At 42.3% G+C, this 14,938-nt stretch overlaps 1 protein-coding gene across 1 annotated transcript; it reads left to right on the forward strand.

Moving 5' to 3' along the window:
• The first annotated feature begins 9,649 nt into the window (after positions 1-9,649).
• Positions 9,650-13,063, forward strand: LOC110708390. Its single transcript, XM_021886520.1, has 2 exons — positions 9,650-11,345; positions 11,834-13,063. Exons 1-2 carry the CDS (start codon positions 11,315-11,317, stop codon positions 12,694-12,696), a joined length of 894 nt encoding a protein of 297 aa, XP_021742212.1. The 5' UTR covers positions 9,650-11,314; the 3' UTR covers positions 12,697-13,063.
• Positions 13,064-14,938: the final 1,875 nt, after the last annotated feature.

Below are 14,938 nucleotides of genomic sequence, written 5' to 3' on the forward strand. Positions count from 1 at the left end.
ACTACATTTAACCCTTGCAACAATAAAAGTACGGTGATTATAACGGTATTAAAGGCAAGACAAAGTTACAAGTTTAGAGCAATATCAAGCTTGTGGTACTTCTCTCTTGTCACTCTCTAAGTGTGGCCTAGTAGGAGAGGGCCAAAACACACAAATGGCCACTCATTTCCTGAACTCTTACTGATCCAAATATTGGTTCAGCAGGCCTAGCTTATACAGGAAAGGTTGCTAACATCTAACAAAGAGTTTGTTTCAGATGTAATTCCAAAAATCCTAGAATATTTCAAATTGAAACTAGAGTCCTTTCTCCCACGCTCCCTCATAACACGCTCCCTCATAACACGCGCACTCGTACCACACTCCCTCATGTTCCCAACTATAAGTCGTTGATCATTTGACACCACACTTGGGCAATGTAGGGTGCCGCTTTCGATCGACGACCTAGCAACCTTGCATATTTATCACTACACCTGGGTTTGGGAAGTATAACACGTCACTCAGTAGGGAACACCCCAATGACACTCCATTGCTCATTTGACACTACACTCGGGCAATGTGGCGCGTTGCTTCCGAGCGACGACCTAGCGACCCTTGCATACTTATCACTACACCCGGGTCTAAGAAGTGTAGCGCGTCACTAAGTAAGGAGCGCCTCCACAAAAATATCAGTTTGGCTCATGTCATGGGATGTGACAAAGTTTTACACTGGATGTCACTAGCCTATCGAAACCCTCCTTTATCTAGGCTTGGGACTTGCACTGGTGGATGATTTATAAATTTTTAGCTATAGAATGTTGTGCTCGTATAATTCAATGACCTTGTTATATGTAGCAGAAAACCCACCGGCGAACGAAGACCAAGACACATGTTTGCTACAAGAAAGCCATAAATGTTGTCGCAATATTGGTAGTATATGCAGAGATGATTCTAATTAATGTAGTCTTATTACTCTTGATTACCACAAATTTTTAAAATGGGTGGTTGAGATTGTTTTTTTATTATTATTTATTTTTAATTAATAATTTTAATTAAAAATCATTTTTTAATTATTTTAAAAATATTTTTTATCTTCCAATTTTTTTTTTATTTTTGAAATTCGGAAATAAAAAACATATATAAAATAATTTTTAATTAAAGTTTTTTTTTTTTTTTTTATTTTATTTTTACGAGAAGCAAAACCATTTTATTCAATCAAGTAATAAGGCTCTAGTCAGCCACAATAACATCAGATACATCACTAGGATAGTCTTCCATCCACACTCTAAGCTCATTAAAAGAAATACACAATTTAGCAAAGTTGTGAGCAACACAATTGCCACTTCTCCTCACAAAAGAGAAAGAGAACGAATGGCAGGAAAGAGTGAGCTGGAAGATATCATTCACAATCGTCCCAAAGGCAGTACAAGGAGCAATTCTCTTCACTAAGTGGTTATGCAGCGTCAAACAATCAGTCTCTAGACAAACATTGCGAAAACCAGACCCTAGAGCAATGTTTAGAGCATGTCTCATGGCCAAAGCTTCAGCTACTTCAGCCTCAAATTTTCCCTCCACCTTGAGACACGTCGAAGCCACCACATTCATGTATAACACCTCCAAGACCCACACTACTAGGCGAGAAAATTGCTGCATCAGAATTAACCTTGATCACACCTTCCACCGGAGGTTTCCAGCTCGGTTCCAAGGTCGGGGGTGGAGGATTGGTATTACTCATCTCTTGCGCCTGCTCAAATTCCCCAACAATGCTAATGACTCTATGGATAACTTTAGTCATCTCATATCTCTTCCCTTCAAAGAACCACCTATTGCGTCTCAACCACGCTCCCCACTACTCCAGAAAATATCCCACCAAGCCACGTCTTTGTAAACCTTTCTAATCGAACAACACCACTGTTTGAAGGTATCCCCATCAAAACGCTCCACCTCTAAGCGTAGAGGTGAAACATACCAAATTAATTTCGCGTCTCTACACTTCACCAGCATGTGTAGAGTACATTCATTACTCTCCCCACATAAAGGACACCTCTGATCAACGCTCATACCTCGACGAGCCAGATTGCACTTGGCAGCAACAACATCTCTAATTGCACGCCAAGCGAATAGCTTAATTTTCTGGGGTAGCTCAGCATGCCAAATAATCTTCCAATCAAAAGAGCAGCCACCAGAAGAAGAAGATGCCACCTCTCTCTTTTGTTCCTCAATTAACATATGATAGGCACTTCTTACCGAATAATTACCATCCTTGGTGTAATGCCAAGACCAAGAGTCCTTGCGATCGAATTGCGGAATAGGAATACTCTGGATACTGTTCACCTCTGCTTCAGAAAAGATATTCTTCAACACCACCTCATCCCAACTCCTATTGCTCCACAATTGACGAACATAGTTAATACCCATGGCATAGTCATTTTGGCTCGACCCTACTTTAAAATCAGGCATATTTGGGATCCAAGGATCCTTCCAAATATTAATGGTTGCCCCATCTCCAATATTCTTTCTAACACCCTTCAAAACAACATCCCGAGCTCCTAAAATCGGTCTCCAAGTATAACTAGCAGTCGGGCTAACTATTGCCTCCAAAAGAGTTTTGTGAGGAAATTATTTACCTTTGAGCACCTTATCCACAAGTGATTCTTCATTGGAGAGAATGCGCCACATTTTCTTTGCAAGAAGAGCCCTATTGAAAAATTTCATATTTCGAAAACCAAGGCCTCCTTGATTTTTTGAAGTATACATTTTATCCCAAGCGACCCAACAAATCTTCTTTTCTTCACCTTTTTGACCCCTAAAAAATTGACGACACAATTTTCACACCACATTTAGAATGCTATTCGGGATCAAAAAATATTGCATAGAATAATTCGGGATTGCTTGCGCAATGGCTTTAATCAAAACCTCCTTCCCGGCTTGAGATCTTCTCACGGAAGCCCGGATTGCGGAGGCCGTATCTCCTTGCTCGTGAGAGATTTGGGGGTGGTTATTTCACTGAGGTCCCCCTTTTTTCAGTGCCCTTTTGGTACATGCACTCGGATCGGCTAAAATGAAAAAATCCGTTTTTCGCCCGAAATTGAGGCCCTTCTCACGGAAGCCCGGATTGCGGGGCTGTATCTCCTAAATCGTGACAGATTTGGGGGTATTTCTTTCACTGAGTTCCCCCTTTTTTTCAATTCCCTATTGGCCCGTGTACTCGGATCAGCCAAATTGCGATGTCCGTTTTCGCCTGAAATTAAGGCCCTTCTTAAGGAAGCCCGGATTGCGGGGGTCGTATCTCCTTGCTCGTGAGATATTAGGGGGTGGTTCTTTCACTAAGGTCCCCCTTTTTTTCAGAGCCATATTTTCTCGTGCACTCGGATCAGCCAAATTGGGAAGTCCGTTTTTGCCCAAAATTGAGGCCCTTCTTATAGAAGCCCGGATTGCGGGGTCCGTATCTCCTTTCTTGTGAGAGATTTGGGGGTTTTTCTTTCACTGAGGTCCCCTCTTTTTTGGTGCTCTATTGGCCCGTGCACTCAGATCGGCCAAATTGCGAATTCCGTTTTCGCCCGAAATTAAGGCCCTTCTCACGGAAGCCTGGATTACAGGGGCCGAATCTCTTTGCTCTGGAAAGATTTGGGGATGGTTCTTTCACTGAGGTTCCCCTTTTTTAAGTGCCCTATTTTTCCGTGCACTCAGATCGGCCAAATTGTGAATTTCGTTTTCGCCCGAAATTCAAGGTCGTTCTCACGAAAGCTCGGATTGCAGGGGCCTTATTTCCATGCTCGTGCGAGATTTGGGGGTCGTTCTTTCTCTGAGGTCCCCGTGTTTTTCAGTTCCCTATTTGACCGTGCAATCGGATCGGCCAAAATTCCAAGTCCGTTTTCGCCCGAAATTGAGGCTTTTCTCACGGAAGCCTGGATAGTTGGGGTCGTATCTCCTATCTCGTGAGATATTTTAGGTGGTTCTTTCACTAAGATCCCCCTTTCTTTCGGTTCCATATTTTCTCGTGCACTCGGATCGGCCAAATTGCGAAGTCCGTTTTCGCCCAAAATTGAGGCCCTTCTCACGGAAGCTCAGATTGCGGAGGTCGTATCTCCTTGCTCGTGAGATATTAGGGGGTGGTTCTTTCACTGAGGTCCCCCTTTTTTCAGTGCCATATTTGCTCGTGCACTCGGTTTGGCCAAATTGCGAAGTCCGTTTTCGTAAAAAATTGAGGCCCTTCTCATGGAAACCCGGATTGCGGAGGCTGTATCTCCTTGATCGTGAGAGATTTGGGGGTGGTTGTTTCCCCGAGATCCCCCTTTTTTCAGTTCCCTTTTGGCCCATGCACTCGGATCGGCCAAGATGAAAAATCCGACTTTCGCCCGAAATTGAGGCCATTCTCACGGAAGCCCGGATTGCGGGGATGTATCTCCTAACTCGTAATATATTTGGGGGTATTTCTTTCACTAAGGTCCCCCTTTTTTCAATTCCCTATTTGCCCGTGCACTCGGATCGGCCAAATTGCGATGTCCGTTTTCGCCCGAAATTGAGGCCCCTCTCACGGAAGTCCTGATTGCGGGGGCCGTATCTCGTTGCTCTGGATAGATTTGGGGGTGGTTCTTTCACTGAGATCCCCAATGCCCTATTTTCCCGTGCACTCGAATCGGCAAAATTGCGAATTCCGTTTACGCCTGAAATTAAGGCCTTTCATACGGAAGCCCGGATTGAGGGGGCGTATCTCCTTTCTCGTGAAAGATTTGGGGGTGGTTCTTTCACTGATATCCCCTTTTTTCAGTGCCCTATTGGCCCATGCACTCAGCAGATTGGCCAAATTGCGAAGTCCGTTTTCGCCCAAAATTAAGGCCCTTCTCACTAAGGCTCGGATTGCGGGGTTCGTATCTCCTTGCTCGTGAGATATTTTGGGGTGGTTCTTTCACTGAGGTCCCCCTTTTTTTTCAGTGCCCTATTTTCTCGTGCACTCGTATTGGCCAAATTGCGAAGTCCGTTTTCGCCCGAATTGAGGCCCTTCTTACGGAAGCCCACATTGCGGTGGTCGTATCTCCTTTCTCGTGATAGATTTGGGGGTGGTTATTTCACTGAGGTCCCCCTTTTTTTAGTGCCCTTTTGGCCCATGCACTCGGATCGGATAAAATGCAAAATCTGTTTTTCGCCGGAAATTGAGGCCCTTCTCATGGAAGCATGAATTGCGGGGCCGTATCTCCTAACTCGTGATAGATTTTGGGGTAGTTCTTTCACTGAGGTCCCCCTATTTTTCAATTCCCTATAGGCCCGTGCACTGGGATCGGTCAAATTGCGAAGTCCGTTTTCGCCCGAAGTTGAGGCCCTTCTCACGGAAGCCCGGATTGCAGAGGCCGTATCTCCTTGCTCGTGTGAGATTTGGGGGTAGTTCTTTCACTGAGATCCCCCTTTTTTTCAATTCCCTATTGGCCCGTGCACTCGGATCGTCCAAAATGCCAAGTCCGTTTTCGCTCGAAATTCAGGCTTTTCTCACGGATGCTCGGATTGCGGGGGCCGTATCTCTTTGCTCTAGAGAGATTTGGGGGTGGTTCTTTCACTGAGGTTCCCCTTTTTTTAAGTGCCCTATTGTCCTGTACACTTGGATCGGCCAAATTGCGAATTTTGTTTTCGCCTGAAATTGAGGCCCTTCTCACGAAAGCCTGGATTGCAGGAGCCTTATCTCCTTTCTCGTGAGAGATTTGGGAGTCTTTCTTTCACTGAGATCCCCCTTTTTTTCAGTTCCCTATTTGACCGTGCACTCAGATCGGTCAAAATGCCAAGTATGTTTTCGCTCGAAATTAAGGCCCTGCTCACGGAAGCCTGGATTGCGGGAGCCGTATCTCCTAGCTCGTGAGAGATTTGGGGTGGTTCTTTCACTGAGGTCCCCCTTTTTTAGTGCCCTATTGTCCCGTGCACTCGGATCGGCCAAATTGCAAAGTCTGTTTCGCCCGAAATTGAGGCCCTTCTCACGGAAGCCCGGATTGCGAGGGTCGTATCTCCTTGCTCGTGAGAGATTTGGGGGGGGGGGGTTTCTTTAAACTAAGGTCCCAATTTTTTCAGTGCCCTTTTGTCCCATGCACTCGGATCGGCCAAAATGCAAAGTTCGTTTTTCGCCCGAAATTAACTCCCTTCTCACGGAATCCCTGACCGCGGGGGTCGTATCTCCTTTCTTGTGAGAGTTTTGGGGGTTGTTCTGTCACTCAGGTCCCCCTTTTTTATAATTCCCCATTGACCCGAGCACTCGGATCAGCCAAAATGCCAAGTCCGTTTTCGCCCGAAATTCAGGACCTTCTCACTAAAGCCCGGATTGCGGGGTCCATATCTCCTAGCTCGTAAGAGATTTTGGGGTGGATCTTTCACTGAGGTCCCCTCTTTTTTAGTGTCCTAATGGCCCGTGCACTCGGATCGGCTAAATTGCAAATTCCGTTTTCGCCCGAAATTGAGGCCCTTCTCAAGGAAGCCCGGATTACGGGGGCCGTATCTCCTTACTCTGGAGAGATTTGGGGGTGGTTCTTTAACTGAGGTTCCCCTTTTTTTTAAGTTCCCTATTGTCCTGTGCTCTCGAATCGGCCAAATTGCGAATTTTGTTTTCGCCCGAAATTGAGGCCCTTCTCACGGAAGCCTTGATTGCGGGGCCGGATTACGGGGGCCGTATCTCCTAACTCTTGAGATATTTGGGGATGGTTCTTTCACTAAGGTCCCCCTTTTTTTCAATGCTCTATTGCCTCATGCACTCGGATCGGCCAAATTGCGAAGTCCATTTTCGCCCGAAATTGAGGCTCTTCTCATGGAAGCCCGGATTGCGGGGGTCGTATCTCCTTGCTTGTGAGAGATTTAGGGGTGGTTCTTTCACTAAGGTCCCCCTTTTTTCAATGCCCTTATGGCCCGTGCACTCTTATTGGCCAAATTGCAAAGTCTATTTCTGCCTGTAATTGAGGCCCTTCTCTGGGAAGCCCGAATTACGGGGTTTGTATCTCCTAACTCGTGAGAGATTTGAGGGTTGTTATTTCACTAAGGTCCCCTTTTTTTCAGTGCCCTATTGGCCCGTGCACTCGGATCTGACAAATTGTGAAGTCCGTTTTCGCCCGAAATTGAGGCCCTTCTCACGGAAGCCCGGATTGCGGGGGGCGTCTCTCCTTTCTCGTGAGAGATTTGGGGGTGGTTCTTTCACTAAGGTCCCCATTTTTTCAGTGCCCTATTGGCCCGTGCACTCTGATTGGCCAAATTGCAAAGTCCGTTTTCGCCCGAAATTGAGGCTCTTATCACGGAAGCCCGGATTGCGGGGGTCGTATCTCCTAATTCGTGACAGATTTGGGGGTGGTTCTTTCACTTAGGTCCCCTCTTTTTTAAGTGCCCTATTGGCCCATGCACTCGGATTGGCCAAATTGCAAAGTCCGTTTTCGCCCGAAATTGAGGCCCTTCTCACGGAAGCCGTGATTGCGGGGTCCGTATCTCCTTGCTCGTGAAAGATTTGGGGATGGTTATTTTACTGAGGTCCCCCTTTTTTCAGTGCCTGTGAACGGGGCGTTTTTTCCAAGGGTCTCCCATGGATAACATGGAGAGCCCCACCACGGGGTCCTCACCGAGTGACAAAGGTTTCGGCTCGATTATTGGAAAAAGTATTGTCCCAAGAAACAACTCGTTCATAGGGCACCCTAATAGTGAATTTTGCAGAGTTTGAAGTCGCCAATGAATTTTAAGGAAAACTCATAAACCACGTATAATGCGCGATTTCTCGCTAATGACTCCATTCTATGGTCATGAACCAAGAGATGGTGATGGGCCTGCGAGGAAGCCATACATAGACAATGGAATGCATCATAAAAGTATGTCTAACGACTTAAACAAGGGTTTCAATTTCGCAAATCAACTTTATTTATACCATGCAACAATGTCAGTATTAATACAAAAATATATGTGTGGTGATACCAAGCAATTATTATTAACTAAAAGTTAAAGTTGAATTAAAAGTTCATTCAAGGTGCCTAGACATGCATTAATATTGTCCAAAGATTTGATCTTTCTTAGTGAAGAAGTAATTTCATATTATCCTTTAACAATAATAATATGGTGATGAAAGCTGTAAATATGCAAATAATGATGAACAATGAAAATATGGAGTTTTAGGCATGTTCAGAAATCTACCCCTTCCGCCTTGGAAAGTAACGAACAGGTTTTCGTGGGGGTAGCAATGCAACAACCTTCTCCTTCCTTGATTTGCACTTAGCCACAACTCCAAAGAAGCATAAAGACTAAAACTTTAATGTGTTTGTGTTTGTTTGTGAGTGTTTATAGTTTTTAATGCTTTTTGTTGTTGTTTTGGAAAACTACGTAATTCCAGTCAAAGAGACTGATTAATTACTCCTAATATTGTAAAACTGTAAGCTAAAAACTGATACTTAAAACTCCTAATAAAAACTGATGATTGAAAACTGAATACTTCCTCTTTTTTCTTTTCGAAAACTAGAAAGGGTTGTTCATATAGAAAAATAAAAGATAATTGGAAATAATAAATTAATTCCCAAAAATCAATAAAAGATAATGAAAATAGATAAGAGATAAGGGAAATAATTAAAAGATAGGAAGATGACAACAATTTTTGAAAGATAAGTGCTGAAAATCAGCAAAAGATTAAGGAAGATAAGAAGATTAGGAAAGAATCAGTCAAAATCCTAATTATCTTCAGAAATAATCGTACAAAAATCACCCAGTTGCGGAGTCGGATCTAATCCAAATCTTCACCAAAAGATAAGAATTGACGAAATGACTTAGGAGAACAGATTTTGGGCTTGCGTCCTTGGTAAGCACGCAAGGGCTTCCCGCTCTAATCTTTTAGGGCTGAGCTTAAAATCCATTGCAGAGCCACGTGCTGAAATTTTGGACCCGATTGCCCTTGCGTCCTTAGTAATCACGCAAGGCTGAAATTGGGCCTGGGGCTCATTTTGGCCTATTACTGCATGTTTTGACAATTTTCATAAAGAAATTTGGCCGCGAAATCATTTAAAACTTAAAAAAGGCCCAAAAACCGCGATTTCTGCAAAACCGATTAAAACCTTTTGAAAATCAATAACAAAAATGAGCATTAAAGTTTTTAAAAAGAAAATTAAAATTGAAAATCAAAATTAAATTGAAAATCATGGGGAATTGTGAAGGTTAACTTCATGGGGAACGGTGAAAGTTTAACTTCTTGGGGAATAAATGACCAGGAATTAAGAGATAAATTTCTCAAGACTTCATTGGGGATAATGAAAATGAGAGAAAATAAAGTAATATCAGCATGCAGGGTTAGGCAATCAAGAATACTCGGACTACTGGATACGAATGCATAGAAGGCAGGATTGAGTAGCCAAGACAAGAGTACTCGAACTTCTTGCAAGGAGATAGGGTTGCCGAAGCAGAGATCCTATAAAAGCTATGGGAAAGCTAAATCCCAGAATGGAAGAATTTCTAAGGAACGAGCTTGTCCTAAGAAACAAACAGAATGATGATCCTAAGGAGTAGTATGTCCTAAGGAAGAAAGATAATAATTCGATGAAATCGCCTTTTCTAAGTAATTGTTAATTGAAGTAATTAATCAAGATGATTAGCATTAATCAAGGACAGGAACCAGGCCAAGGAGGACAAACTGGATCAGTAAACAGCAAATAATGGAGTATTTTGAGGATTAAACAAGATTAAACCCCATTTACGGACAAAGTAGGTCCAGATATAGGCTTTATAGACTATAGGGAGTAGCCTGCCAGAAGCACATGCCCAATTGGCCTTGCGTGCTTGGTGATGACGAGTCCATCATCAGGTGGTGGGAAGGCGGATGACTCCTGTTGATCCTCCGAGTTTGGTGTACACTGGTCATAACTATGATGCTGCTGAGAAGCGACAAGCTTACCGGGGCTGGCCTATACAATGGTTCTTGAATCCCACCATGTCTTATGACTATTTCATTGAGACTCAGTTGATGGTAAGTTTACTTTTTTTTTTTTTTTTTTTTTTTTTTGCAATATTGCTTGTTATTAACCTGTATTTTGTCTTGTCTTTTACAGGTTAGGCACTGGACCTCTGGACTAAACACGGTGAGGCTATATGACGATCGTGTCGGGGAGGCATGAGATGTGGACCTTCCTTTTGACAGGGAAGAGAATGAGGCTAACCCTTTGCCTGATAATGTTCAACAGGTAAATCTTAGCTATCATGTGCTTCTTTGTCATACTTGGTGAACTGTTTTTGACTTGGATGTTTGTGATAGGCCAACCGTAGTGAGATCAAGATCTTGTACAGGGCTTTGAACAATGCGAAGGGGTTCTTGAAGAAGACCTTTAGTAAGGTATGACTATGTTTGAGCTAGTTTGAGTATGCATGGTTTTGTCTTTTATGCCTTTTGCTAACTCTTTTTTTCTTTCTCTGTTAGAAGAAAAGCTCCACTCCTTCTGCTACTGAGGGGAGAAGATCGCGGCGTAGTCAACGGGAGGAGCCCCCTGCTACAGAAGCTAGTGGTGGAGGTGGTGAGTCTAGTATGCCTCACAGGCATTCTATGGACATTCCTGAGCCTTCAGGTAACTGGTGGGATCAGGGAGCTGTTCCTGATAGACACTCCTATGCTAGCTCGAGTTTCTTTGATTGTGGGCAGTCTTCTTTTGACTCCTAATATACATTGACTAGATTAAGATTTAGCCGTTAGGATTCAGAAATCGTGATTTATGCCACTTTTTAGGACTTATGTGCTAGTACCCCTTGCATTATAAATAAATGTGATTAATGCTCCCAAAATCATATTCTACTTCTCTTAAAAAAGTAGAAGAACATAATTATAATTTAGAATTGCCACTTGAGAATTAGGTTAATAGAAAAGAGAAAAGATGGGTGAGGAAAGTTATAAAAAAAGTATTAAAAAGTGGATGAATGGTTTAAGCATAGAAGAATAACAGGAATTCCGAGCCTATCATCTAGATTCATTGTTCTCCTTGAAACAAGTCCGTGTAGACTACGAATTTCTTCGTGCTGCCTGTAGCTTTTGGGACCCTGGTCAACATGTGTTTTGCTTTAGGAATAATGAAATATGTCCCCATCCAGATGAATTTTGTGCCATTGTAGGGTTTCCCACTAATACACATACTGCAGTTCCTTTGAAAGATTTCTAGGATTAACTGTTGCGAATCTAGAGACATGGTTGATGGGAAGATTGTAAACTTGCTGAAGATTGTCCAGAAATTTCGTGATCTTGTCACCAACTTAACCGCCAAAACCTTATACACTTGGTGGAGCAAATTGAGGGAGAATGCAATCCACTCCCCATGGTGGTGGCTGAAACCATTGCTTGCCTTGATCTGATTAGGAACGATCAACGACAATGCTTCTTCGGCAGTCCGGTACTGCTTCAGGTATGTTTTTGTCCGATTTTACAGTTTTCTGTAAGTTCGCAGCCTTGATTTCTATAAATTCATGTATAAAACTTCGAACTGTACTACCCTGTCAAAATTCAATTGCAATTGGCTTTGCGTTATTGGTAATGACGCAAGAACAATCGAACTGTATAACACTATTTCTGGACTGTATTCGTCGAATAAATTGTTCAGACCAAAAATTGGACCCGAAAGGGCTTGCGCTGTTACCAACTGCGCAGGGCCCATTCTTTGCCTCCCATTCTATTTTTGCTTTATGTTTCTAATTCTGCAAGAATCGTCTCAAAATTCGATCGCAACCTCTCAATTTGGCTTGAGCTATTACGAACTGCGCAGAGCCCATATTCTGTATTTCTGCTGTTTTTGCTACTGTCTTGTGAAATCATGACTGTTTTGTTGAAAATTAGTCCGGAATCTGCTTTGAATTATCGTATTTTGCTCTTTTCATGATTTTTGTATTGCTATAGTTCTTGTAATGCAGATTTGGATGCAAGAAAGGATGAAATTGATTGAACAACCTTTGGAATTGAGTAGCTATAGGCCTAAGGGTTTAACCCAAAGGCGTATTTTGCAACAAAGAAACAGTTTTGAGGAGTGGCGTTCCTACATGTCCCATGGTGGCCTGTCCATTCGATGGGTCATTCCATGGTGGTTCTTGAAATCCATGTTGGGTGTTCAAGAAAATGTTGCCTTCATTTGGCTATTTGGGATACGTAACACTACTTACGTATTCTCATGGAGGATCATGCGTCAGTATGGTATGAGGCAAATCATTCCAACCATGGATACAGTTCCTCAACCTCCATTAGAGGTTCGTGTTGGATCTATCAGTGCATGGTATGAATATATGGTGAAACTCCCACATTGGGTAATTACCATCGATCGGAATCCTTTAGTTATTTCTAAGCATTATGTGGCTTGGATGATTGCTACTACTTCCGAGGAACGACTCACTGCACGTCGTGCTGAAGCTACTGCAATGACAGGACCTACTGCCAAAGTGGTCCCTACAGTGGCTAAACCTAATGTACCGGCTGGTGGAAACAGTTCGGCAACTGGAAAATGGCAAAAACGTCCGAATGTTCAATCAAAGAAACAAGGGAAGGTGGCCAAAGCACATGATGACCCGACCGAGCCTCCCGGTTTTGAGTCTAAACCTGTGCAAGTGCAGAGACCTATGCTGAGGGGATCTAACAACACATGGGTACGGACTGAAGCGGTCAAGCCTAGCAAGTTTGATCGACACAAGGATGATGGTGCCTCCAGTTTGAGCATTCCTGCGAATGAGGATGGCAAGATTAATGATAATGACGGTGCTATGGCCGGGTAAACCATAGTGTTTTTTACTTTTCCCTTTTCTTTTTCTTAGAATAAGGTGTATGTGCACCATGGCTTGTTTTGCTACAAACTTTATGTATTGGTTTTATTTCTTTGTTTAGTTTATTGTATTTTTGGACTTTGCAATGGTTAAGGAGTGTTAAAATTTTAATTTTTTAATTTATGTTTTAGTTTATCAGCATCCTTTATTTTGAGAATGAAACATGTCATTTTTTTGTTTATTAAAGTGGCCAAACCAATAAGGTTGCCTACGTATCCTTTTCAGGGAATCAGGTCGTACGTAGTTCAATTGAACTCCAAAATTGAACAAGAGTCCAATCTAATTGAAAAGTACCAAAATGTTTGGATATGAGGATTTAACTTAAATCAAATGGATTCAAGAAAGTTAGACTATTTAGGAATTGTCGTACTTAATGTATTGCAATAAAGACATGTCTAGAAAAGCTAGAATTGGGCCTATAAAATTAAGGCAAACAATAAACCAATTACAAGTGATGCTTGCAAATAGTCGGGTTGTAGGTTGTAATTTCATCACAGCCCAAGTTACTATTTATTGTTATTTTGTTTTTATGGAATTTCCCACGTGGATCAGTCACAGGTGCTCTTATTTCTTTTAACACTAAATCGCCTTCTTTAATATTTCTTGCTCGGACTTTCTTATTGAAAGCGCGCGCAACCCGTCTTTGATAGAATTGAACATGGTTCAAGGCTTGTAGTCTACGTTCATCGAGGCTTATTAACTGTTCATATCGGGCTTTGACCCAGTCCGCCTCAGGAATCTGGCTTTCCAGAATTATGTGTAGTGATGGTATTTCCTGTTCAAATGGTTGAACTGCTTCCATTCCAAATGCAAGGGAATATGGGGTTGCCCCTGTTGATGTTCGGATAGAAGTTCTGTAGCCCCATAGAGAAAAATGAAGCTTATGTGGCCAATCATTGTAATTTTGAGCCATTTTTTCAATGATTACTTTAATGTTTTTATTTGCGGCCTCCACAGCTCCATTTGCTTGTGGTCGGTAGGGAGAAGATCTGTGGTGATTTACTTTATACTTTTCAAGTAAAGGAACTACATCTCCCCTAAAATGCGACCCTTGGTCACTAATGAGCTCATGGGGAACTCCATAGCGACAAAAGATGTTCTTTTCTAGAAAGACAGCTACATTGGTGGCAGATAGTTTTGCGTATGATGCAGCTTCAATCCATTTCGTAAAGTAGTCAATGGCTACTAGAACATACTCGTGACCCTCTAAGCCTTTAGGTACGATTTGTCCTATGACATCAATACCCCATGTAGAAAATGGCCAAGGTGAAATGTAGTTGTACAGAAGTGATGGTGGCATGTGTTGTAGATTAGCAAATTTCTGACATTCGAGACAAGATCTTACAAAGTTAATGCAATCGGTTTCCATTGTTGTCCAATAATATCCTTCCCTGGTTACGTTGTATGCAAGCATACGACCTTTCATGTGTGGGCCGCACACACCTTTGTGGATGTGTTCCATGATGCTCTTTGACTCGATTTGCGAGATGCAAAGAAGATTCAAACCAATGGGAGATCTTTTATAGAGTTATCCCGCAATTACTACATATTAGGCTGAAAGCAGCCTCAAAACTCTTTTTTCTCTAGGTTGAGTATTTGGAGGATACTCACCAGTAGCTTAAAGTTAAGAATGTCTTGGAAACATGGTGCTGAGTCATTTCCATCATCAATGTCGCAAATGTAATTACAGTAAGTTGGTTGCTCCCTTCGTTCAATTGTTAAGTCCATTGTCGGCATATCATTTGGGATGTTCACCATTAAAGCTAGTTTTGACAGTGCATCAGCAAATTGATTTTCTTCTCGAGGTAAGTGATTGAACTCTAAATCTTCAAATTGATCAGTTAATGCGTCCAAATGATTCTGATAGAGTGTCAAGTTCGCGCTCCTTACTTTCCATTTCTTGGATATGTGATTGATTATGAGCCTGCAATCCCCGTAGACCTTTATTTTCTTAATTCAAAGACTTATTGCAGCTTCAAGTCCAACTATGCAGGCTCTAGCACGATTTCCACAAAGTTAGAAATATTTTATAAAATATAATATTATTTTCCAAAAAAATGGCATTTACAAGCACAATAAACCAACAACAAGTTCCATTATTCAATGGTAGCAATTACGAATATTGGAGTATTCGGATGAAGACTGTCTTACGCGCATTTGGCGTATGGGAAGTTTTTGAATCTAGTATACCAAC

Source organism: Chenopodium quinoa, unplaced genomic scaffold (assembly GCF_001683475.1).
Source record: "Chenopodium quinoa cultivar QQ74 unplaced genomic scaffold, ASM168347v1, whole genome shotgun sequence".
Classification (NCBI taxonomy): domain Eukaryota; kingdom Viridiplantae; phylum Streptophyta; class Magnoliopsida; order Caryophyllales; family Amaranthaceae; genus Chenopodium; species Chenopodium quinoa.

Bases quoted from the DNA above. Each gene is read 5' to 3' on its own strand.
- LOC110708390 (XM_021886520.1), top strand. From the start codon at position 11,315: ATGCTTCTTCGGCAGTCCGGTACTGCTTCAG. The intron at 11,346-11,833 runs GTATGTTTTTGT...GTATTGCTATAG, and splicing joins GCAGTCCGGTACTGCTTCAG to TTCTTGTAATGCAGATTTGG.